This window comes from Hyperolius riggenbachi, chromosome 5 (assembly GCF_040937935.1).
Source record: "Hyperolius riggenbachi isolate aHypRig1 chromosome 5, aHypRig1.pri, whole genome shotgun sequence".
NCBI lineage: Eukaryota > Metazoa > Chordata > Amphibia > Anura > Hyperoliidae > Hyperolius > Hyperolius riggenbachi.
The window spans coordinates 103,983,964-104,011,254 of record NC_090650.1 but is presented as its reverse complement, the minus strand read 5'-3'; the positions used below and the strand labels follow the sequence as shown (position 1 = coordinate 104,011,254).

At 40.5% G+C, this 27,291-nt stretch overlaps 1 protein-coding gene across 3 annotated transcripts in view; it reads left to right on the top strand.

Annotated features, from left to right (window-relative positions):
• COLQ (collagen like tail subunit of asymmetric acetylcholinesterase) overlaps positions 1–27,291 on the top strand; it is a 149,941-nt gene that overhangs the window by 108,826 nt on the left and 13,824 nt on the right. For 2 of the 3 annotated variants that reach the window (XM_068238676.1, XM_068238674.1), the window contains exons 8-14: positions 1,301–1,327; positions 6,628–6,672; positions 7,550–7,585; positions 16,537–16,617; positions 23,261–23,348; positions 25,130–25,260; positions 26,454–26,573. In XM_068238676.1, the coding sequence (XP_068094777.1) occupies positions 1,301–1,327; positions 6,628–6,672; positions 7,550–7,585; positions 16,537–16,617; positions 23,261–23,348; positions 25,130–25,260; positions 26,454–26,573 (528 nt within the window). The remainder of the gene's footprint in view (positions 1–1,300; positions 1,328–6,627; positions 6,673–7,549; positions 7,586–16,536; positions 16,618–23,260; positions 23,349–25,129; positions 25,261–26,453; positions 26,574–27,291) is intronic. The other variant, XM_068238675.1, reaches the window with a different exon arrangement.

Genomic DNA, 27,291 nt, shown 5'->3' with positions numbered 1-27,291 from the left:
GCAAGGTAACATATAAGTTCACTCACTGCCATATACTTCTTATATTAAAAGACAACTGACCCTAAACAAGCATATGCAGATCAGGTGTCTCTGACAATATTGTCAAACCTGACCAAATTAACTGTATCATCATGCATGTTTCTGGTGTTATTCAGACACCACTGTAGCCAAACAGATCAGCAGGCCTACCAGGTAACTTGTATTGTTTAAAAGGAAATAAATATGGCAGCCTCCTTATTATGCTCGCTTCAGTAGTCCTTTAAGTGAAACGACAACAATCTTTCATTTATTAGTGCTAAGGAATGCATTTATGAACTAATATAATTGACAATGTTGTTAATCTTTTTGCCTACTCTAATTCAGAATATTCAGAACCATTCATGACCCAAATACTAAACATTTACCACCATGGTTTTGCTGCATTTCAAGCCCCAACGGTCATTCATCTTGTCACTGCAATCAATGCCATTCATGTCAATGAACAATTCCAATTATTTGATTTTAATGTTAGAAAAATACTGACTGACATTTGAGATCAATCAGTTGGAGCTTTCTTTTTAATCCATAGAGTAGGCTTTAATGTAGCACTATGTCCAAAACTTTTTTTTATACATTTTTTATTTATAAATCATTTAGGTGTGATAAGTAGTAATAAAGTTATTGTCAAGTGAATGGGAGTAGGGCTGATATGTGAAAATTGCTCTTAAGCTGAAGTGCTTGGTGCCACGGGCTTTACCCGGGTTAACATGTGCGTTGCTATGGTAAAGTGCAGTGAAACGCACATTACCATAGCAATGCATGCATTACCACAGTAACACCCACAAAGGGTTGACATGCAGTGACACCTTTCCCCCACCCCGGTGGTAGTGGTAAAATTGCTCAGCGCATCCTGCACATGGCAACTTTACCACACTGTTGTATATCAAGCCCACTGTGAGACATTTCAGTGTGTTTAGGGTCTTAGATGAGAGCTATTAAAACACAAAACATACGTTTGCCTTCTTAAAACAGAAGGTATTTGCGATTTTTTTGATTGGAGTGAGCTTTTGAGGAGTCCCACAGCGCATCACTGCTGAATATAGCATTGTAGTAAGGAGGCTCTTTCAGCCCCTTACACACTCCTATGAGTTTTGCTTCACCATGAGCCATGAGCTTGCTGGTCAATCTGTAAAACAAAACATATGAGTCAAAACAATCATTTACCTGTATATTTCCTTTTTCTCTATGGAATTTAGCAACAGTACATTTGATATTCTGTTTTTGTTGCACATTTAGATAATTTGTCTGCCATTTCTTTAAGGGTTTTCCAGGCATTAAAGGAGAAAAGGTCAGTGCTTCCATCTAAGAACTAACCAGAGTCTTTGCTGACCATTAACAAGAAATTTTGTGTTTGTTTTGCTTGACTTTCTTGTTACTCAGCTTGCTTTGCTGTTAGAGCTGATTCTCCTCCTCTGACATACTGTAACTGGTGGGAAATTACATTGTACTTCCAAGCAAGGCAAACCCTATGGGCAGGATGAAGATATATATATATATGTAGACACAGCTCTTCATATACTATTTTGGTTTCAAATGTAAACTCACATTATACAGTATTATAGCAAAGTTGATTTTATGAACCTGAATAACCAAATAGGCAACTTTTTTTATTGTTTTTATTGATGAAACAGCAAAAAGAGATACAAAACATCCAAAGCAAGTCGTACAAATACTTTGATGCTGAATCACAATTTCTTTCAACCATAAACAAAAAACAGTACAATAATATTCAAAGGCATGGAACTTGTCATATAAAATAACAGGCAGAGAAACCCACCAAAAGACCCAAATATAAGCATTTGGGCCCTAAGATGGCTAGAAAACTCCAGCTGGGAACAGGGAGTAGATTAAGATAGTTGAGAGAAGGTGATCTCCATATATGGCTCTCAAATCACCCCTCTAGTTAGACTTCTGCCAACTCTAACGTCCCCTAGAGGCATCTTTTACCAGTAAACCCTGCCTGTCTACTGCTCGTAGTATTGGCGTGATCTGGATCAAAGACCAGCAAACTTCCATCGCCTCTCTAGCCAAAAGACTCCTAACTGAACCCTATAACTCTAAACTGAAAACTACACAAGAAAATGTAGGCACCCCATATGCGCCCCGGTCCTCTTAATGACTCCCCCCCCCCCCTCCCCCACCCACCCATAGGTAAAATAAACAACTTTTTAAAGGCCATTCTTTATGTGTTTTCTTTTGTCTCATTTCCAAATATTCCTGTATGTCTTACATGGCATGATGAAATTGTACTTGAGGGTAACATGTAATGTTATTGTAAGGCTTGACAGATTCCCTGCCTTCGGTTTAGTCTCTATGCCCAAATCTTCTCCACACGCTTCACCTTGTGTGGCACGTCCCCGCTCAGCTGAGGGATGACAAGTGCGTTACCCCAGCACTCGGTTACACCCAGGCCTTCAAGTGGGCATACAGACTGATGGAAGGAAGACAGAGATGCTACCAGAACCCACAAGGCAAAGAAAGACAATGCTGGTTAATATCAGGAAGTAGTTTGGAGTGCACTGTGGAGTAGCCAACTCAGATCACAGCAGGAGTAGATAAATGAGAAACGGAGGAAAATGGCTTGCAGCTCTGAGCTTCTAGTAACAACCACAATAAACAAGACAAGACAGACAGAAAGGAATGTTTACCAGTCCAACTGCTACCAAAGCGATGGTGAATGTTCACACAGAAACAATACTGGACAAGACAGGAAGGAGCATAACCAGTTGCAGCTTTTGCAGTAGGTAAAGACCGGCACCATCTGTATATTTCATGCTCTATTATTGATTAAAAAGACACATAACAGTTACAATGGCGACGTATCAGAGGAGTGTCCTCCTTTCTCAAGCCCTGTCAATGTCGGTGCTGGTCTTTACCTACTGCAAGTACAAGTGGGACATCGCCTTGAAAGATATTGAAATATGATAACAGAGGTGCCAAGCAGAATAAAATTAGTTAAAATTGTTAAAAAGGGGGAAGTGGGTGGACTCACCTCCCTTCTGAAAAAAATGGCCGGACAATGGACAGGTTACTTACAGTCTAAAGTAACATTTATTAGTAACTCCAAAAGTGCAACGCGTTTCACGGGTAACAGTCCCGCTTCTTCAGGCAAACGATTATTTGGAGGGTGCTGGGGAAGGGAAACAAAAGGAAAAAAAAGGGGATTGCCAGAGGAACGCAAATACCAGGCACCCAAAGGTGCACCACAAGTCTACAGCAATAAAATGTGCAATATGCATTTAACAGCAAGATATGCATACAAAATAGACTGAGAACGTGTGCAAATAGCATGTATAAAGTGACAGTGCACATATCCATAATATAAAGGCAGAGTATGAGTCACTCTTAGTAAAATGATAAGACAGTAAAAAAATGAATTTAAAACAGGGAGAAACAGAGAAAGGTTTAGTTTTTAAAGGAGTGAGTGCAGCAGTATATTATGATAAGGCAAAAAAGGCATAAAAAAAAAAAAAAAAAAAAAAAAAAAAAAAAAGCAGTGTTTCAAGATGAGCAAATGTTCAACTTACTAGCGTTTTTTTTTTTATGCATTTTTTTTTGTATGCATTTTCTTTACATGTACTTTTTATGTATTCCAAGTGCAACTTTTATTTAACCTTTCTACATTTCCTTTCTCCAGCCTCCGACCCTATAACAAACACCACATCTATTGTTTTTACTTAAGATTTAGGCCACCTCCAATCCTATGCGCTTTTCACCATCCACTACCAACCCATACAAGGTACACTATGGGAGTAAGCATGTTGTTACTTATGCATATCCCAGTCCCTTTGCCTATATCCCTCTCTTTCTCCCCCCCCCCCCCCCCTTCCCTTCCCATCCAGCATCATACACATAGGTTTGCATCCTATTCCCACATTGATCACAGTACTGCACCGCCCTACTACCATATGTCATCAGCATGCGACCTCTGTCGCTCCCACTTCCCATCCCCCATTCTGGGTGATTCCAGTCACTTATAAATTTAAGACAGAGCACCCCACACCTCACAGAGGCGCTCTACCTGGTTCATGACCTGATTTTGGTAAGTTGAGCATTTGCTCACCTTTAAACACTGCTGTTTCTTAGTATGCCTTTTTGTTTTATCATAATATACTGCTGCACTCACTCCTTCAAAAATGAAACCTTTCTCTGCTTCTCATAACGCTAGTAAGTTGAACATTTGCTCATCTTGAAACACTGCTTTTTTTTTTTTTTTTTTTTTTTTTTTTTTATGCCTTTTTTGCCTTATCATAATATACTGCTGCACTCACTCCTTTAAAAACTAAACCTTTCTCTGTTTCTCCCTGTTTTAAATTCATTTTTTTACTGTCTTATCATTTTACTAAGAGTGACTCATACTCTGCCTTTATATTATGGATATGTGCACTGTCACTTTATACATGCTATTTGCACACGTTCTCAGTCTATTTTGTATGCATATCTTGCTGTTAAATGCATATTGCACATTTTATTGCTGTAGACTTGTGGTGCACCTTTGGGTGCCTGGTATTTGCGTTCCTCTGGCAATCCCCTTTTTTTTTCCTTTTGTTTCCCTTCCCCAGCACCCTCCAAATAATCGTTTGCCTGAAGAAGCGGGACTGTTACCCGTGAAACGCGTTGCACTTTTGGAGTTACTAATAAATGTTACTTTAGACTGTAAGTAACCTGTCCATTGTCCGGCCATTTTTTTCAGAAGGGAGGTGAGTCCACCCACTTCCCCCTTTTTAACAATTTTAACTAATTTTATTCTGCTTGGCGCCTCTGTTATCATATTTCAATATCATCTAGTCCACCCTTGGTGGAGGGGTGTATCCCCATTTTCTCCTATCTACAGAGAGCGACTTTTTAACCTGAGCGGGGTCAGGTTACAATTCTCCCCGCCGGCCTTTCCAGTGGTTGCCTTTGTGGCGACCCACCCTTGTGAGTATAATCATCTCATTTATTCACAACAGACCTCTCCATATTAACATACTGCACCATATTGGGCTCTCGGTTTCTCCCCCATTTTCATCGCCTTGAAAGAGTTCTGGAGTGCTTTCCAACAGACTTGTATGCAGTTGCAGCTTTTGTAACGTCCACACAGCAGGAATAGAAGGAGCGTCTGCCAGTCACAACTGCAGTGATGGCGACGTCCAGACAGGCAGGACTAGAAGGAGCATCAGCGTCACCAATGGCAACCACAGCTATGGCATGTCCACATGACAAGGCAGGAGGGAACACTGCTATTCGCCACCACAGGAATAGCACACGTTCACAAAGGAACAATGCAAGGAAACGAACAGTTATCACACAAGGCCCAGTAATGCAGCCATGGCGTAAGCTGATCACTATCACAGGCAAAGTGATCAAGCAAGAGGAGGCTTTTATGTGGACATCCACCAATGAGAGCAGACATGCACATTCCAACACAGCTTATTACTCAAGCCTTTGCTACTCTTGATTGAAAACTACAGGCTAATTGCAGATGGATCGAACACTTATTGTCAACGCATGCAACACTGCAACAGCACGTGTGCAGGGAATTCAGCACTGTCTGGCTGCAGCTCAGCTGCAACAAACAGAAGATGCCCCAGGTGAGAGAGTGATAAAGTGAACCTGAGCAGAATGCAAGTCCTGCGAAACTCTGTCTTGTTTTAGAGAGTAAAATAAAATCATGGCTAGCTAGAAGAAGAGAGAGCTTACTTAAATGCTAAAATTTCAGTGGGTGAAGTAGCAGAGGTCATAAAACATTCTTCTCTGGGTAAAGCACCGGGCCCCGATGGTCTCTCATCTGAGTTTTTTCGTCTTATAAAATCATGGCTAGCTGCAAAATGCAGCTGAAAGGTAATTGTAAAGCATTAAAGGACAAAATGGTTGGTCCCATAGGAGGTACTGTAATTATTAGACAGTGTTGGGGGATTCCCAGCTATGCACACGCAGGTCACAGAATGCAGGCATGACAAATAAGGAGGTCAGTTGTGTCACAGCCAGAACTATATGACATTGGCTTATTGATGAGAGGTATAGATTTTCTTAAATATATATATTTTCAGTTTGCTTTAACAAATCCTCCTTGTCCTATGTATCATTGGAGTAACCTGTCTACCAGCTCAAACAGAGAGAAAACCAAAAAATGGGAAGTTGGCTGCAGTAAAGTCTGCTATTTTTTTTCTCCTCTCTGTGAAATCTGAATATTACTTTAAAATAGGGCGAACTTATCCACTTAATTATTAATGAAAGTTGAGGTTAGAAGGCCTTTGTAAATAAGATGATTTTACAAATAATGGATATGCACTGAAATGAAAATGAATATTGGATAAATCAGTTAGTTGCTGTCCTCCAAATAGACCATAGTGTCATCTACCTACATTTCCTTCCAAAGCACTGTCCTACATCCTTCATTTATAACATTCATCAATGTTTCATACATGATCATGGAATATTCTGCTACTGTGGGTTATACATGTACTGAAGTAATTAACTTTGAAGTTTGTTTTCATCACTTATGTCATTTTTTTTAAAGTTGAAATAATGATTATACAATCGTATAAGTCGAAAGTTCATCATTGACATAATATTTAATGTCTGTATTAATAATTTCCCTCTCAGGGTATAAAGGGAGATCCAGGAGAAATCGGTCCCAAAGGTGACCAGGTAGGATTACGTCCTACATTGCTTTTAAAGATATACTAACCAACCGTAAGAAAATATGATTGATATAATTGTGTCTAACTTAGGGGACAATGCATAGTATTTGGTTGCCACAATCTGAATCCTTCTGATAACCATTTTTTTATGAATCTGCAGTGACATTATTACTGTATTGTTCATGGTGATAGCAATAGGATACACACCACAAACTAATTACGTTTTTATCACATTGAGAGCGGCATTGTAGGAATAGAGACTAGCGTCTTGGGCGGAAGGATCTTTCAGCAGTCGATGCACATTAATTCATTGTGGTGGTTTGTGTGTCTTCAGCCTTGTACTTTGAACTTCATTGCCTTGACAAAGCAATTTGATGGGTTGCAAGGCTGCTATTCACTAATGAAACATTCTGTTGGAAAAATAATATTGTTAGCATATTTTGCGAAATCAAAAGCCTTCATATGGTTAAGTGTTCATGGCAAAACACGGTTTTAAGGTACACCAATGCTAGATTTTCATCCCCTGTAAAAGTAACTCATACTTATTATGGGTAACCATCTAGCATGTGCACAAGTGTCCTGTGCATTGGTGGAAATGTCCTGAGTTGGAAAAGCCTTACTAGAATGCTATTGGGATTCTCGTGGCTGTTTTGTTCTCTCCCCCTCCCCTCTCTATAGGATAAAAGAGGCTGCTCATCAGAGAGCCAATCAGCATGTTTGTACTATGGCAATGGATAAATTTGTGATCACGAACAATCATTCTGGACGTCAGTTGTCCAGCATGTGTATATTGCTGTAGCCCTGTTTGTGCATTCGATTTCTTGTAATTAAATAAACACAGACTATGAGAAACATCCCTTTACATTTTCTGTTTCGTTTTGCAGGGATTTATGGGCCTTCCAGGGATGCTTGGACAAAAAGTAAGCATGTGAAATCACATTCATTTGCCGAAAACACTCCGTACAATATTTCATGATAAAGTAATATCAAAGCCAAACTTCTAGGTCCAGTCTTGATACTTGGATTAAATCTTCTGACATATGCACTTTCCTCTTGACTGAAATATGTACCTTCTAGGGTAAAATTCTGGAATTTTGTATTTACGGGTGAAACTCGAAAATTAGAATATTGTGCAAAAGTCCATTTATTTCAGTAATTCAACTTAAAATTTGAATCTTATATATGAAAATGACTAATTATGCAAAGTGGGATATCTCAAGCCTTTATCTGTTATATTTTTTGATGATTATGGCTTACAGCTTATGAAAACCCCAAAATCAAAATCTTAGACCATTAGAATGTTTTGAAAAGGTTCAATATTCTGCGCTCAAAGTGTCAGACTCTACCAGCTAATTAATCCAAAACGTCTGCAAAGGGATCCTATTTCATATATTAGTTTCATCTTTTAAGTTGAATTACTGAAATAAATAGATTTTGCATGATATTCTAATTTTTCAAGTTTTACCTGTAACTGGTCAAGCTTAATTTGGCTCCTAATTACTAAATACTGTATACGTTCCAACGTGCACTTCCCTATTTATCCTGGTCTCTTACTGATATATTGTTAAATTCTCCAGTGATAAATGAAGCTCGGTTTTCAAGAGTGCACCTTTAGCTGTTTTCCTGTTTATTTTCTACCATATGTTTTAGCATCGCTGAGGATTTTAAATAGAAACATATCACAAAAAAATGTTATTTGAAAATCAACTAATAGGTAGGAAGCACTGAAAGTATCTAGGAATTAAAAAGGAGTCTAAGTAAATTTCAACATACCTCATATAATGGGACAACAAGATAATAAAAGAGGGTTTTATTAAGCAACAATGTGTTTCAGTGGGGATGCAACCCTCTTTAGGTTAATGTTTCTGAGAACACAATAAATCTGCTCTTTAAAGTACCAGGAACACCTGAATATGAAATAAAATAAATACATAAATAAATCATCCTTTTATCATTAATAAAATGTACAGGTACTGCTACTAATCATTGCATATGAGAAAAAAATACAGTCTACTTGGTGCATCATTAATGTTATTATTACCTCAATTTACACTCATTTTAAAATAAAAATTTTATTTTATTTTTTGGGGGTGCCTCCTATCACCCTATATAAATGTCCTAATATTTCACACACACTAGTGTATTGAGTATATCATAATTTTGCCCTGGAAAAAGACAGTTTTATTTAAGTTGGGATTGATTCTAAATACTTATCAGCTGCGATATCAGTTTTTACGGAGTACCTTATAATATACTTTATTTAATTCATTCCCATTACCAACATTATTACATCATCAGTAGCCTATTTTGTGCCATTTTTTTTGTCTTGGAGTTTCTTCAACTCTGACTTCCTCATTAAGGCTACAAAATAAAAACAAACAAACATATAAAACGGATTTTGTGCGTTAGCGTGAATAAGTGATGATCACAGCTGACCTTGTGACAAAACAGAAGTAATATGATTATTATCTCTTAAGAGATCCCATAGCTCATTTACTTATCACGTTACACTCATTCACCTCCTGAACTTATGTCACCCCTAAGCCTGTGTTCAATGGAGGTTTGGCAGTGAAGAGGCTGCAATGTGTTTGTATTATCTGCATTATCATTCTTAATAAGCCAGCTAAATATAGAACTGCTCACTGGCAATAACAGTGTTATCTGTAATAATCATATAACTTCTAAATAAGGACCACGCTAAGGAAATCTATTTCTTTCCCTAACTTGTGGATGAACCCACTAACCAAAATAATTACTTAATTAATGTAATGTAGTCTTGAGATAGAAATTAGATTGTATTTCTGTTGGTTATTGGAAAAGATAGATGAGACTGGGCTATCCACAAACAAATCATATGTAAACACGAAAATAATTAGTGTATATCAGATATTTTGGCTTTTCCTTTTCAGAAAGGGAGCTTAAAGGGGCACTATGGCGAAAAATTGTAAAATATGTGCAAACATAGACAAATAAGAAGTATGTTTTTTCCAGAGTAAAATGAGCCATAAATTACTTTTCTCCTATGTTGCTGTCACTTACAGTAGGTAGTAGAAATCTGACAGAAGCGACAGGTTATGGACTAGTCCATCTCTTCATAGGGGATTCTCAGCAAGGCTTTTATTCTTTATAAAGATATTCCCTAAAAAGCATTTAAACAATGATGCTGGCCAGCTTCCCTGCTCGCTACACAGTTTTTTGGCAGTTGGACAGAGCAACTGCCATTCACTAAGTGCTTTTGAAAATACAGTGGGTTGCAAAAGTATTCAGCCCCCTTGAAGTTTTCCACATTTTGTCACATTACTGCCACAAACATGAATCAATTTTATTGGAATTCCACATGAAAGACCAACACACAGTGGTGTACATGTGAGAAGTGGATCGAAAATCATAAATCATTCCAAACATTTTTTACAAATAAATAACTGCTAAGTGGGGTGTGCGTAATTATTCGGCCCCCTGAGTCAATACTTTGTAGAACCACATTTTGCTGCAATTACAGCTGCCAGTCTTTTAGTGTATGTCTCTACCAGCTTTGCACATCTAGAGACTGAAATCCTTGCCCATTCTTCTTTGCAAAACAGCTCCAGCTCAGTCAGATTAGATGGACAGCGTTTGTGAACAGCAGTTTTCAGATCTTGCCTCAGATTCTCGACTGGATTTAGATCTGGACTTTGACTGGGCCATTCTAACACATAGATATGTTTTGTTTTAAACCATTCCATTGTTGCCCTGGCTTTATGTTTAGGGTCATTGTCCTGCTGGAAGGTGAACCTCCGCCCCAGTCTCAAGTCTTTTGCAGTCTCCAAGAGGTTTTCTTCAAAGTTTGCCCTGTATTTGGCTCTATCAATCTTCCCATCGACTCTGACCAGCTTCCCTGTCCCTGCTGAAGAGATGCACCCCCCGAGCATGATGCTGCCACCACCATATTTGACAGTGGGGATGGTGTGTTCAGAGTGATGTGCAGTGTTAGTTTTCTGCCACACATAGCGTTTTGCATTTTGGCCAAAAAGTTCCATTTTGGTCTCATCTGACCAGAGCACCTTCTTCCACATGGTTGCTGTGTCCCCCACATGGCTTGTGGCAAACTGCAAACGGGACTTCTTATGCTTTCTGTTAACAATGCCTTTTTTCTTGCCACTCTTCCATAAAGGCCAACATTGTACAGTGCATGACGAATAGTTGTCCTATGGACAGAGTCTCCCACCTGAGCTGTAGATCTCTGCAGCTCGTCCAGAGTCACCATGGGCCTCTTGACTGCATTTCTGATCAGTGCTCTCCTTGTTCGGCCTGTGAGTTTAGGTGGACGGCCTTGTCTTGGTAGGTTTACAGTTGTGCCATACTCCTTCCATTTCTGAATGATCGCTTGAACAGTGCTCCTTGGGATGTTCAAGGCTTTGGATATCTTTTTGTAGCCTAAGCCTGCTTTAAATAACTTGATCTCTGACCTGTCTTGGACCTGTCTTGTGTGTTCTTTGGACTTCACGGTGTTGTTGCTCCCAATATTCTCGTAGACAACCTCTGAGGCCCTTACAGAGCAGCTGTATTTGTGCTGACATTAGATTACACACAGGTGCACTCTATTTAGTCATTAGCACTCATCAGGCAATGTCTATAGGCAACTGACTGCACTCAGATCAAAGGGGGCCGAATAATTATGCACACACCACTTTGCAGTTATTTATTTGTAAAAAATGTTTGGAATCGTGTATGATTTCCGTTTCACTTCTCACGTGTACACCACTTTGTATTGGTCTTTCATGTGGAATTCCAATAAAATTGATTCATGTTTGTGGCAGTAATATGACAAAATGTGGAAAACTTCAAGGGGGCCGAATACTTTTGCAACCCACTGTAAATAAATCCCTGAGAATCCCCCCATGAAGAGATGGACTAGTCCAAAACCTGTTGCTTCTGTCAGATTTCTACTACCTATTAAAAGTGACAGTAACATAGGAGAAAAGTAATTTATGGCTCATTATACTCTGGAAAAAACGTACTTCTTATTTGTCTATGTTTGCACATATTTTTCACCATAGTGCCCCTTTAAGAAAAATATGAAGCTGATTTGTTAGTAAAGGTGTGAGTTTATAGGCTGTTGTCTTGTCCCCAGTTTTACAACTTGAGTGGTTTTATTTACTGCTATTTAGGCTGCCTACTCAGATACAATTTTGAATGGCCAATTATACCACTAACATACACAATCTGTTCAATTTCTAGCGAAAAATCATTAGAGTGATCAGAAATTCTGATCGGATTGTTTGAAAATAATCTCAGTTGATGGGCACAATCAATTATGAACGATTATAAAAAAAATCGTCCGTCTGGATTTTTTTCAAACCAAAATTTGGATTTTCTTTATTGGTTGTGATAGATAGGAAGCAAAGATTGGTTCGTTGATGGTGTAGTGAACGTTTTTTCTTCCGATCACAATTTCTGATCGCTCTAACGATTTTTCGCTAGAAATTGGCCATTAGTGGCCACCTTTAGTAAGATTAGGCAATCATTGAGCAATAAAAATTGGATTTGTGTATGCACCCTTAGTTTCCCAGTTAGCACAGTACTTCAGCTAAGACTGACTCTGCAATTGACAGACAAAAGTGATTGTCTACCCCCTCCCAAGTGAATACTGTATGTTACTGCTTCATCCTTTTCCAGGGACATAGGTATTGGAGAGAGCACCTTATTCCTTAACATTTTATTTAATAAATATGCTTAATTGGGGATGAGAAGGCTCCCCGTCCCCCCCCCCGCCCCCGTCCCCCCTTGCAAGATACCTTCTAATGTTGAAAGCCATGTGGTTTTATTGGCTCAGCTGGGGAAGGAGGAGCCACGCACTCAGCAACCCCTTTCCCTGCTGATCCTCATCCTTATGACTGGAGAGGGAGTTTTTTAGTGTCTGTGCAGTACCACACTGATGTTTGCTGGCGATCACTGCTGCCCTAACTTCCATCAACTCATTGTGACAGACTGCTAATAAAAATGTGATGGGACATTGTTAACACTTTAAATAGGATAAGAATACAATCAGAATTCTATCCATATTATGGTGGATTGCTTCTTATCACACTTCACTAGCATCATGTTGGTTCCTTATCAGTGACAGATCAGAATAACTGATGTACTGAGGAGGAAATGCAACACTGGCAGGGAAGTCATACTATGTTGATGGCAAACAGTCAGGTTTTTTTGTATTTGCCCACAGATGATTAGATGTTTAAGGATAACAGACTATAACCTCACTACTCTTCACTGCATATCTTGAATAGTAAATCAGTATTTTCCCTTTAACATTATCAATTTAACAGCATAATTGTGAGAATATATATCTTAATATTACCTAGTGTGTCTGAATGAAGTTTGCTAATATTAAATTGTTATTCAGTATATAGTCATGTAGGTCCTTATTCAATTAACTCAATAAACTCCATGAGTTTTTTCCCAGGAGACAAATCTTCATTGTTACAAAATAATGTTTCAGTACCTGGCAGCAGAGGCGGCCTTTGGGGGGGGCCACTGGGGCGGTCGCCCCAGGCCCCGCATCTGAAGGAGGCCCCGCGGTCAGACAGTATAGGGAATACCTACCGTGCATTTGTTTAATTTACGGCAACCCTGCTATGAGCTCAGGAGAGCCCAACGCTGCCTCCATACACGCCCCCCTCTGCTCCTGGCCAATAGAGGCAGTCAACACTGCTCTCTGCTTCAGCCTCCTCCTCTAAACCCGCCCCCTCCTCATAGCAGCAGCCAACAGCCTCCAGAGTAGGGTTTACTATGTTCGTGAGCCCCCGCCTCTAACCCCGCCCCCCGCTCGTTCTGCCAGGCATAAGGGCGACAGAGAGACTGTTCCCCTGCGTGGCTGTGCCCCCCTGAATCCCCCAGGCACAGAGAGACTCGAGCAGGAGCTGCAGGCAGTGAGTGGACACAGGCAGGAAGGCATGCACCAGAGTGTGTATGTGTGTGAGAGAGACAAGCACAGTCTGCCAGCTCTGAGGACACAGGCAGCAGCAGCTGCAGCATTACCAGGGCTCCATGGTGGACACAGACAAGGTGACAACACATGGGTCAGAGTGTCATACACACTGCTTGTGTGTCTGATGCAGCAGCTGCAGCAGTAGGAATAAATGATGAGCATGGCAAAATCACACTAATGCTGCTGCATTGCTTCTGAGTGCTGTTTTTTTTTAATGATTTTAAAATAAAGTTAGTCGTTTTCTGAGTGGTTTTCCCTTATATACATGTGTGGTGTTGGAAAAGAGGGGATTTCTGGGGCTAAATATGACTGATAGCATGATATTGATAAGCTGCCTGCTTATCAATATCATGCTATGGCCCCAGAAATCCCCTCTTCCCCACTGAGACCACTCATGTATATAGGAAACAGCACTGAGAAAATCTGCTAGTTTCAGTTTCAAGCCAGCTGGTTGGAATGTGGAAAATTTACAGTACTTGCCTAACAAGACGGAAGCCTTCTATAGAGGCTTCCCATTGCGTCCTTTGGTCCCCTGTCGCTGTGGACACCCAAAGATTTCCGACCTAAAGATTTCCGACAAGGGCTTGTCGGAAATCTAAGCAGACCCCGCTCCTCTTCACACAGCTGTACTGTGCCTGTGGAACTCACAATCTAATCCCTTCACAGTCAAATGTCCTACCATATTATTATTATTCATTATATTAGTCATTGGACTAATAGCTTCTTTAAAGGAATGATCCGCGGTAAAAAAAAACAAAAAACGTTCCACTTACCTGGGGCTTCCTCCAGCCCAGGGCAGCTGTCCTGTGCCCCCGCCGCAGCTCCTGCATCTCCCGGACCTCTTCGCCGGCGGAGCCGACCTCGCCAGGTCGGGTTCCGGGTCGGCCTCTACTGCGCTCCACCACGGGGGTTACGTGGTCCGGCCGACGTCATCTGGACGCTACTGCTCCTGCGCAGTAGCCTCCAGATGACGTCGGTCGGACCACGTGACCCCCGTGGTGGAGCAGAGAGGCCGACCCGGAACCCGACCTGGCGAGGTCGGCTCCGCCGGCGAAGAGGACCGGGAGATGCAGGAGCTGCGGCGGGGCACAGGACAGCTGCCCTGGGCTGGAGGAAGCCCCAGGTAAGTGGAACGTTTTTTTTTTTTTTTACCGCGGATCATTCCTTTAAAGAAGCTATTAGTCCAATGACTATCATCAGTTGGCTGATAGTGTAATGGTTAAGGGTTCTGCCTCTGACACAGGAGACCTGGGTTCGAATCTCGGCTCTGCCTGTTCAGTAAGCCAGCACTAATTCAGTAGGAGACCTTTGGCAAGTCTCCCTTACACTGCTACTGCCAAAAGAGCGCGCCCTAGTGGCTGCAGCTCTGGCGCTTTGAGTCCGCAAGGAGAAAAGCGCAATATAAATGTTATTTGTCTTGTCTTGTCTTGTCTATCATAGCCATAGTGTGATGTTTTCACTCTAGGCTTGTTATGTGGAAAAGCATATTCTGTATAACGTTATCTGTATTTGATCTGTGGGGACATGATATCTGCATTTGGTTCTGTGGGGGGCATGATATCTGAATTTGATCTGTGGGGCATGATATCTGCATTTGATCTGTGTGGGGAATGATATCTGCATTTGAACTGTGGGGCATGATATCTGCATTTGATCTGTGGGGCATGATATCTGCATTTGTTTCTGTTGGGGGCATGATATCTGCATTTGATCTGTGTGGGGCATGATATCTGCATTTGATCTGTGGGACATGATATCTGCATTTGTTTCTGTTGGGGGCATGATATCTGCATTTGATCTGTGTGGGGCATGATATCTACATTTGATATGTGGGGGACATGATATCTGCATTTGACCTGTGAGGGGCATGATATCTGCATTTGATCTGTGTGGGGCATGATATCTACATTTGATATGTAGGGGACATGATATCTGCATTTTACCTCTGAGGGGCATAATATCTGCATTACAATTATTTTCAGGCAGGCACCCCTGCCCGTGGTCATGCCTTGCTGCGCTCGCACTGAGAACCCCGTTCTTCTGGTTGAGCTGGATGCTAGGCTACCTTGGAGAGCTGGGGATGGTTACTAGGCTGACTGAGGAGCTGGGGATGAGTACTAGACTGGCTGGGGAGCTGAGGATGAGTACTAGGCTGACAGTGGAGTTGGGGATGGGTACTAGGCTGGCTGTGGAGAATGTCTGGCTAGAGATACAAACTTTGGTCTCCAAATCTTGTATCTCTATCCAGACACACTCCCCAGTCAACCTAGCACCCATCCCCAGCCAGTCAGGTACACACCCCTAGCTCCCCAGACAGCCAGTACCTATCTCAAGTTCCCCAGCCAGCCTTTACCTATCCTTAGCTCCCCAGCCAGCTTAGTACCCATCCCTAGTATATTGGTTGGCTTAGTGGCCTTTAACAAACGTAATTGTTTTTAAACAATAATAAGGCATAGTGCATTAGAGGTGGACAAGCCCGTGAGCAGGCTGGTACGGTACATGACCTACACTTATGGCTCTAGGCCCCGCGTATGACACTCGCCCCAGGCCTCGCATGCTCTAAGGCCACCTCTGCCTGGCAGTTATAAAACTAGTAAAAAGTAAGTAAAGAAGTAATGCTAAACTTGTTTTATTTATAAAGTTTAAAAACATCTTGTGAGAAAACTCTAGAGAAAAGCTAGCTAAATACCAGCCATAGAGTAAGCTAACAATTCAGATGTGCTGCTTTAGCTTTCTGAAACCGGTGATGAATTAGAGGCAATTTTCAGTGTCCTTCACTTACAAATCACATAAATGGGTTCATTAATGGTTTGTATTATTTGACTGTGCCCTTTCAGTATGCTATACAATTTTATTGTTGGCTCTGCATTTAAAAATGTATATCAACTGTTATTGAATTCAAAGGGGGAAATGGGCCCAAAGGGAGAGCCGGGTAGTCCAGGAAATAGAGGCCCTACAGGAAGACCTGGAAAACGAGGAAAACAGGTACTCTTATCAGAAATATTTTCTTTTATTATTTTATTTAGGTGAACTCAAACTGTGAATATCTTTTTTTTAATTTAAATGAGCTACCGTATATACTCACATGTAAGCCAAATTTTTGGGACAAAAATTCCCAAAAGTGTGTGTCTGTGGGGGAAGGGGGGGGGGGGGGGGGGGGGTTGGCTTAAATGCGAGTCATGTGTGGACAAAGTTACCTCTACTCATTCCTGCCAGCAATCTTCCCATCTCCCATGCAGCTCTCCTTGCTAGATGTCCAGGTTTCACTTTCTGCTTGTCTCGGGGAGCCACTTCTTTTTTCCCTTGCAGTTCTATACTTGGCCACTAGAGGTGAGTACAAAGCTGCAAGGGAGACAGGAAGATGTCTGCCCAGAAGACACTGTAACCTGGATGTCTAGCAAGTACAGCACTGCACAGGAAATGGAAAGATAGCCACCCAGAATGAGGAGACGAGGTAGCTATATGTACACTGCACAGTACTCTGCATCACATACACTCTGCTGAACAAACATATACTGCATTATAACATGCATACACTCTGCTGAACAAAAATATACTGGACATCCCATACATACACTCTGCAAGCACGCTTCACTCTGAATCACATGCACCCCACTGTGCATTGCACCACATACAGGGGGAAGTTATTCTGCACCACATACAGTGGAGCGACTAGGGGGAGACAATGAGGAGGGGTCAGATTATTTTGGGTAACACATTCGTTTTTTTCAGGGGTAAAAGTTGGGACATCAGCCAATACATGGGGCAGCTTATACATGAGTATATACGGCATTTCTATCTTTTCAAGTGAGCCAGAATGATAGACATACTAGATTTTCCTGAAGCAGTCTTGAGTGTTCTGAAAGGTGACATCTTTTGGAATGAATGAAGTGCTGTGCTGATCACATAATTGTCACTTTTACTCTCTGAAAGTCCTCATTTGCACTTCCAACAAATAACTAATTACATAATTTTGACATATCTAAATATAAAACATGAAGAAAAATTTATTTTTTATTGTTTTTCTGCTGCAATTCGAGATATTTACATATTTTTGGTAAAAAGTGAATATTATATAATACATATTTGTTTACAGTATACTTTCTTTTACAAACACCAGCAAATGGCAGATGTATTATAAATAAATGGTACCAAAACAAAGCTCTATTTGTCCTGAAAAAAGACAAGACTAAATGTGTTTGGACTAAAAAATGCCCGAAATGTCTCAACTCAAGCAAAGGCATAGGAGGAGTGTAAAAATGTACTTGTTCCTTGTTATGGCAGGGGTGCTTAGAAGTAGAAATGAGTGTCAGGTGCAAGTAATGTCACTTTCAGAATTTGCTGAACACAAGATGGCAGCCCCCATGACACAGTGACATCTCATTCTGTAGCTCTGGTCAGTTGGGCTAGATGAGAGAGAGAGAGGGCTGCCTCAGAGCTTCAGCCGGCAATGATTACATTTGCCGATGACGAGATTTAAGCAAGCTTCTTCTGTTCTCTGCAGTAAAGATAAATGTTTTAACACACAGGGAATGTGTGGGAATGCTTTCAAATGTTCTCCTGTAATTAAGAGTAGAAATTTTAGTTTTGGAAGCATTAATCCCACTTAAACATCATTGATACGTCAGCAAAACAACAATGCAAAACTTCAAAACTCTTTACCTCCCCTCATAAACCTAGTAAGGGAAGGGAGGGGGGGGGGGGCAATGCACATTTAAAAAAAATTGCTCTAAAAATTATCAAAAGGCCTCCATCTATTCTGGGCTATCTCCACTTATGACACAATTCTAGCTTCTCCTTGCTTAGGTTAGGCTCACACTAGGCCCAATAATTAACTGTTTTCCGCAGTGGACAAATGGAAATGTTGATGGACCATACATTATTTATAGGATCTGTTCACACATATCCATTTTGAACATGTCCATTCTGTCCATTGCGGTAGCGGAATGCAAAAGTTTTTCTTGCACAACTTTTCCAGACACAGCTTGAAAAACAGACATGACATAGATAGCATGGTATGTATGACATGTCCATTTACTATGGAAGCCACAATTACCTGGACGGACACAGTGGTTCATACATCAGATCTGCTTTGACCATCCATGTTGTGAGCCTATCACAGTGTAAACCTAGCCCCAACATCCAATGTGTTTTAATGCAATAAAATTGATTGGCTTGTCTGGTGGAAATTGTGGTTATGTCTACTGTAAATGTATGGTGTAACGCTTAATTAATCTTAATTAATACCTTGAGAGCACTGCAAGCACAATGGTCTTCTGTTGTCTTATCAAATTAACTGCTATGGTGCACAAGAAACTTTGTTGCTGCGACAATTCTGTGACATGTTGCAGAGCAGTTGCTGCTAAAGTTCTCCAATGCAGTTAATGACGACAGCACATTATAACAGTTTGCAAAGAAATATGCTGTGGCCACACTGGCCAGCTCCAGGTCTTGTTATAAACACTGGCAATTGCTGTACACCTAAAGCTGTGCCAGTACATACTATAATACCGTTATGGAATTTTAAAATGAGTTTATCTAGCATATTTGTTATCCATAGTTCTAGCATAGAGCTGCCAATATTGCTAACAGCAAGATCAGATGTGCTGCATGAATCATGAAGGAGGCTTATTTATCTCTTCATTCCTGTTTACTGTGTTGACAGAACAGCTAAAAGCACTCTCATGTTATAAAACATTTATATGACAGAATATGAAATGTGAAAAGTTCAGTGTACCTAAACTCTCACAGACAACTTCAGTATTTTCAACACATATATAGCATATAAATAAATGTAGAAATTCTCTTTATTTCTCTTGCATACTGACCTATAGTAAAGGAACACTGCCTTCAAAAATTGTGTTTGCTTAAATGTATACTATACATTGGACGGTACGTACTGAATACATATATGTGACCCCATCGTCTTGCAGTTTATGCACAGTCAGAGTATTTCCGCACGAGGGGCGTGTCTTGGACCGCCTCTAGAGCTGTGCAGTGAAGATCCAGGTCTGGAAGAAAAAGAGCTGAAGCCAGCAGTGTAATAAGGCACAAATATTCAGGGTTGCAAATCTTCAGCAAAGTGCCTAGGTGTCTAGTATTTACAACGTCCTTTCATGCGCGGTGGAACCACTGATTTCACTCCTTATATTTGCAACGATATATATTTCTTCTGTACCCCATCCCACCCATTTTACATTCCTTGATCCAGCACTCGCCACTGCACCATACAGCACTAAGCACAGTTTAGCACATCCTGATACACAATGGCCACTGCTCCAACTGTGCAGTCTAATTGACAGCAGTAAGAAATATACGCCTTAAAATGGACCCAAACTCTTGCACAGCACACAATGAAAAGTCTTTATTCCACATATAGTTGCTGAAGAAATTCACTTCTCTGTAATCTGTGTTTGTTTAGGCAGGCAGATTATCAGGTCTAATTAGTTCTTATCAGCAACTGTGAATAGACTGCAAGAGAGCTCTACCCAGGAAGCTCTCGATACAGTAAAAACTTAGGCTTAACCCTCTCAGTGCCTTCTGCAAAGGTGAAAGCAAGTAATACTTTCATTTTTTTAGAATTTTGAACAATTGTAATGAAGACTTTTTTTTCCCATAAATGTTGTAATGATGTGGTGTAATGATCTGCTCTGCTGTCTGCTCAGGCAGACAGCTTTTTGACCATTTGTTAGGTCTGAGTGCTGCAGGTCCCTGGAAAAGAGACCTGTCTCCACTCTGCAAGCTGCAGAGTTGCTGTTCTGGTGATGAATTTGCATCCACTTGTCATGCAAATTCCTTAGCTGCTTCCTCTGATGGCTTGCAGTATAAATACCATTTCCTCCCAGAATTCCTTGCTGGTCATGATGGTTTGTTCCTGCTAACTTACCTGGAGTCTCAGCCCTTTGATTACTGGTTGCTAATATTGCTATCTTAGAGTAGTTCCTTGGGAGTGCCCTAGCATTCCTGTTAGCATAGTCAGGTTGTTTGTTACCTGTATTGCTTTGTACTGTCTATCTTTTGCGATTGTCTTGTCGCCAGCGGCGGTCGACAGGAAATTGTTCTGTCTGTTGGGATCGCATTCGCCCTAGCGGTAGAGGCGGTGGTTCCTTCTGTATTCTGCCTTAGGAGTGTAGCCAGAGCAGCGGTTGCTACCTGCTGCTCCATCTGTCTGTCTGTCTGGAACGAACGCTTGCTGTCGTCTCGGTGAGGTAACCGTTTAGCAAGCGTTCGCGTTCTCTTTTGTTTTCGTGCTTCTTTGGTTAGTCAGGGTTGGTACGCTTTGTCGCTATTGCGCTTCTCGTGTAGCGACCATGCTGCGCACGCGCTTTGTCGCTATTGCGCTTAACGTGTGGTGACCGCGTGTAGTTAGTCCTGTCTGCTCCTGTGTGTTGGATTACTGTTTGTTATCAGTTCTGTCTTTATTCTGTTCCTTTGCTCTGTATTGCTCAGTCTGGTGTCGCTATAAGCAATCGCCATTCTTGCGATTGCGTTCCCACTTGGCTTTTGTTGTTGTGTGTTCACCATCGCCGGGTGGCGACTAGATTGGTGGACACACATACATTCTGTCTCTGTACTCTCTCTCTCTCTCTCTCTCTCCAAGGGCTATCTTGCCATATGTTGCTTCACCTCGTACAATTCCCATCTGGCATCTGTGGCAGTGCAGAGGGTTTATTCCTCTGCACTCCACAGCTCCATCTGCCGGTGGGAATTTCCCTCTACAGGTGCATAGCACCATAGCTGGGTTCTGTTATTTTATACGCTTGTGGAGGATTTCCGCAGTGTCAGCGCGCATCTTGTGCACTGACCATGGAAATAATTCCCCAATCGTTACATGTGGCTAATCTTTTAGAGCAGAGAGGAAGTTCTGAGTTTAGTTCCACTTTAAGTGATTATGTGACCACCACTAGTGAAGCTCTCGTAAATAAAAGGGAAAGATAAAGGTGATGATGTTTTTTTTTTAACTTCTGAAGATTTTGAAACTGAGTAACAGTAAACACCATAGTAATAATTAGTTTCTGTAATGGATTTAACACATCTAACTAAACTTTATTTTAAAAAAGTAAGTATTGTAAAGTTTAATTAACAAATAAAATTGACTGAAGGCAAGGATAGTTCCCCATGACTGTATGCAGCGTTCCCTTCTGTAAATGATTGATGAATTGAATGAAGGGACATCTGGTAAAGAGGTTTTGCACTAGTGTACACATTAGCTTTCTCTGTGTATCTTCTACAGACATCCTTATATAAATATCACCCCTGAAGCAGTATCTAAATTAAGAAGGTGTTACTTCCTCCATCCCTTTTCAGAAACCTCCTCCGTCATTTCAGCTGTATGAGGGCTAACGTCCAGCTACATATGTCATCTACAAGATTTCATTTTCTCATGGTGGATATTACAGTTCCTTATTTGATTGATGATGCAACATTAACACCAGTATATGTGGCACTGCACAAATTAGTGTGGATAATGGTTTAATACAAGTATTTCCTATTTTAGACTCTACCTTTTTAGATTTGCTTCTTTTGTCAAACTACTGTATAAAGGGTCTCTTTGCCTTCTCGCTATACGGGTAATCTGGTAGAATCAGTTACCGGTACCTACCAGTTTCTTATTTCTCTTAGAGGTGTGAGCAGTAAAATGTCTTCATCAAAATTTTTTGGTAGAAAGAATTAGAACCAGCACCACAATAAAATTCAGTAACAATATATCGCTAGGTGTGCAGAGGGCAAGATATAGTAACTATGATCAAAAAGAGGAGAAAGTCGGCCTATTCACACCACACTAGAATTGATTTGTCTAGTGTGGTGCGAATAGGACAACTTTCACCTCTTTTTGTTCATAATAATTTTGTCTCTTTTTTTCAACCTCTGCTGTGATCCTTCATCATGACGTGTAGCTTCGCCCCATTTTCCTGCCCCCCCCCCCCCCCCCAGTATTATTTTTAACATCATAGAAGTCTCCTATGTGATTTTTTTTTCTATAAGAACACTACAAAACAAAAGATGACATACATATCTATGTATACTATGGAAATACTATGAATAATTTTGACTGTACTTTTTCACATATTTTTGGGTAGTTTTTCAATTGCAAAGTGCAATTGCAGCTGGTCCTGTGGGAGCACCGGGGCCCTGCAATTGTCGCAATAAATAATACAACACTGAGCTGCTCCATTACAGGGAGTATTTGGACGAGAAGGAGAAAAATGATGTACATAAACAGATCGACCTTCTTATTTAAGATTGTGAAAGAAGATGCATAAAATCATTGGACTCCTTTAACGCAAACCAGATAAACCATAATGAAATGAATTTTTCCATGTCATGTTGTCAGAGCAACCGACGGTTCCATTTTGAAAAAGTCATTAATTGCAACTGACCACAATGGGGAGGATATGTTTAGCTCATTTTTGTCCATTAACTGTATTCATTCATTGTACTTAAACATTTAACCAAGTTGTCCTGCTTTCTTTGTGTTAATAATTCATCTGCATATTACCGTAAGTTATACATTATAATTGTATTTTCTTGTTTTCTTGTTTAGCAAAAGCATTTAATCCCTATAGCTAATAAAGATCAATGCAGATGCTACTTCATTTTTGTAACTTGTCTATTTATTTGTCAACAGGGAGATAAGGGTACGACTGGTGCTATGGGACTGATGGGCCCACCTGGTCGGCCTGGTGCAGCTGGTCCTGCGGGACCACCAGGACCTGGTAAGAAGGATGGTTACACTGTCATGGACTAGCCTGGACACTATCTGCATAGAATTTGTATGTTCTGTGCCTGTCTGTATGTTCTGAGTCTATGTTTGTTTGAATCTGTTATTTCTAGGAACTTCAGTCTCCTCCCACACTCCATAAATATCAATTATAGTCTGATAAGTACATTACATTATGAGTCCTGTGGAAACAGATTTATTAATGTGACTTGCTGAGTGCCAGACAAGACACTATTGGAATATGTGTTGTTATTGTATAAATATGTAATAAATGATAGAAGTAGCTAAGATACAACTGGCCAACCAACTTCTCCATCTCTTCCTCCTCTAAAAGATTATGAGGCAATGAGCTGTGCTACGCATAAAATCCGTGTCGCAAAGTGGCATTTTGTTTTCATGTGATTTTCACAAAAACATACATTTTTGTATGGTGTAGTGATGTGTGAAATATGGGGCATTCTGAAGGAGTCTGTTAAGACCCCTGTTGAGCTTGTTAATACAATAATTAGAGCGGCATGATTCGGGGTATTGCTGTTTAAATATCAGTATTTATTAATCGAACATGCAGTATCAAAACAACCCACCAAATTTAAAATCACTTATAAATGATCCAGATGGAGCGCTCCCCCACATTCCACCCATACCATAGATACACTCTCATACACCCTATCTGGTACCTGTACCATCACGCCCAGATCTTCAGAGAAGGGGAGAGCTATGTTAAGTGCAGTAGTATGGATATTTGTGTTTCCACCTTCAGCTTGCAAGCTTACAGTCTCATATTGTGCCTCACCATCGTATGCATCATGCTCCTCGTTCCATATGGCTTAACTCCGCCTTTCCAGGATTGATTCCCCTCAGCGTGGTTAGACCAGGGAGGCTACCTTGACGCTTGACTTTGGGTCGTCTCATCGTGCCTGTCCCTGTTCAACCCAATCCCTGCAGCTGTGCTGGGGAGCTGGGACTTAGTCACGCTATGTTAGAGTTTCAGCCGTCTCTTTGCTTACACACGACTCAAGGCCCGCCCACTGACTCAAGGCCTGCCCCCCTGCGAGCTTCGTCAGAATGTGCACCGCCCCTGTTGAGCCTCACCTCTGTAATTTTAACTCGCTACATGCAGGATTTGAATGAGCGTGTATGCTATCAGATGCGCCCTGTCCGTTGCAGTTCACACACATAAATAACACGTGTGTTATGCAACGCATACTGTGTAAATCCACCTTAAAGGAAGTGAACCTGGCACTCTGATTGGCCCAATAGACTGCCTGTCAAATGATGTCACATGACAAGCAGCCTATTGGGCCAATCAAAGTGGGGGGATAACTTCCTTTAAAGTTACTGAACCCAAAAGGGTCCAGGGCGGGATGATCGGAGCACCCGTTACTGGCTAATAGCCAGCGTAAGCTAGAAGCACTTGCTATGCTGGGCATAGCAAGCGCTCCTCTGACAGCAGGTAATAATGCACGCTATGCTGTCAATAGCACGCACAGCGTGCATTAAGGTGCGCAGGGTTAAATAGCGAGAGTAACATCAGGTTACTCATGCTATTTGTCTTAGTGATTCAAGCCCTTAGTGTTCTGGAATTCTCCTGCTCCCCAAACTTTCAGTCTTGGGAATCTGTCAAATGGAAGTGGCCACTGCCAAATGTAAGCAGATTTGGACTAGGCTTGAGTTCTCCATGCACAGATTGCAGCTTGGCATTTCATAAGGCTCATCAGTGCTGATTTTGCTCTATGTGCTAAAGAATATTTGTAAAGACATACATTATCTTCTCAGCTCAACAAATTCTTGGACCAAAAGGGGAAAGAGGAGTGCCTGGCCCCCCAGGAAGATGTCACTGCAAACACCCCCAGTCTGTGGTTAACCCTCACTATGATGAGTCATATAATGGACATGATTATGCCAAGGTAACAGTTATAAACAGTCTATACATCTTCACTATGTAGACTCAATATGTATGAACAGAGCTTGTCTACCACTAGGCCAGGTGCTGCCATGAAACTGGTGCCTAGCAATATGGAATAATGGAATATTCCCTATTCCTGGTAAACAGAGATTTTTTTATTTGTAATATTTTTCAATTTGATTCATTCCTTGCAAATCAGACATTTGCTTGAAAGGTAAAGAGGAACTGTAGTGAAAATAATGTAATGAATAAAATTGTTTAATTTTATACTATATTAATTTATAGCTTATCAAATCTTTCCTCTACATTCTGAAATGTATCACAGTCCTGTCAGGGGATCTCTGTGGAATGTGTGTTCTAATCTAAATAGAAAAACAAAACCCTGATCTCCCACAGTGCACTGGGAGAAGAAGGGTGCATAGCTAATCAGCCAAGGCTAAACATCAGTGGGAGGACTGGGCTACATACTACTATACAGCAATCCATAGATATAGAAGTGTTTCTGATGCTGAAACCAGGAAAATTGCTGCAAAACTGGGTATCCTGAATCATTTTCTGCATTCTACTATATGTCACTACAGTGCCTCTTTAAAATACAAAATTTGCATGAGCATTGCCTCATGAATAGCCAATTAGGCCAGATTTGCAAAGCCAGACTTGCTAGGGTTAAACTTAGTGTTTGAGCACGCATACATTTTCTCATGGAAAGCATCCTCTTTAAAATACACCTGTCACAAACTTGGCCAATAAAAGCAAATTATATGATGAAAACTGAAACCAAGGGACACAATGAGATTTGCATGTCCAAACAATCCACAGCAACAGAACTGTAGTCTGCTAAAGTAATGCAAAGCAAGGGTTTACTTATTTTTAAAACAAAACTGAAAATAAACTGATCAGTAAAACAATATCTATAGTCCTAATCCTAAATAGGATTCCTGGAATCCAAATGCCATATTATTATTTTGGATTGTGTTAAATGTTAATGTAATGTTAAACATCTGGGCTTCAAGTTTTTAAGCAGTTTGTCAATGTTTATTCAGCACCCATACAGACAAATATTGACCTTTTGAACTACTTTGAACTTTTTTCGCCATTTAGTAACAAGGGTCATTTTGGTTCTTAAAAAACAGTTGCCCTGCTTTATACTATACTTATGTGGTAATGATTCAATTTATTTTGTTTCCATCCAAGATATTCCTAGTTAATACGCAAGAGGAGCTGGATGACTTGGATATTGAAAATGCCTTAGCGTTTCGAAAGGATCTCAAATCCCTTTATTTTAGAGACACAAATGGATGGCTACCCATTCAGGTAAGATTTAACAAAGAATAAAGATGAATGTAGCTCTCACTAAACATTCACTGTGTTACAAAATTATAATTACTATTGGAAATTGTATGTAGTATATTTTTATTAAGATTTTAAGGATATAAATATACATACATAGCGGTATATACTGTAGCATTGCAGCAATGAAATTAGTGGGTACAAATATAATTAGTGGGTCTAAATAACACACCTATACCACAATATACCTATAACAATATGAAACGCCAACAAGAAAAACATTGTAGTAGAAAAACTCTTGGAGATTTGAATGTTACACATGTTTATAGGACCAACATTTTTGAGTGGTTTAGTAAAGAAACAACAAGAGGGCACTATTTAATGCACATGCTTTGCTATAACACCAAACATTGTTTTTTGCTAGGTCTATTTTGAACTCTTTGACAGAACCTAAAGTGATTTTTCTTGGTTAAAAAAATAGTCTTAACAGGATACAGAAGCAGGTTTTTACTTTCTGTTTTTCTGTTCAAAGTCCTCTATCATTTCATACATGGGGCAAGTTTTATCTCTAGTATGTTATCAAATTATGCAGAATATAAAGTAATGACCAGTGGTCTATCAGCTTTTGCTACTGGCTCCACCTGCTGGCTTCTAATGGCATTCAAGAACTATTCATATGTAATATTTGATGTTTACCTGAATAAAAATAAAAGCATTCTACAAAAATAAATTCTTAATTTTT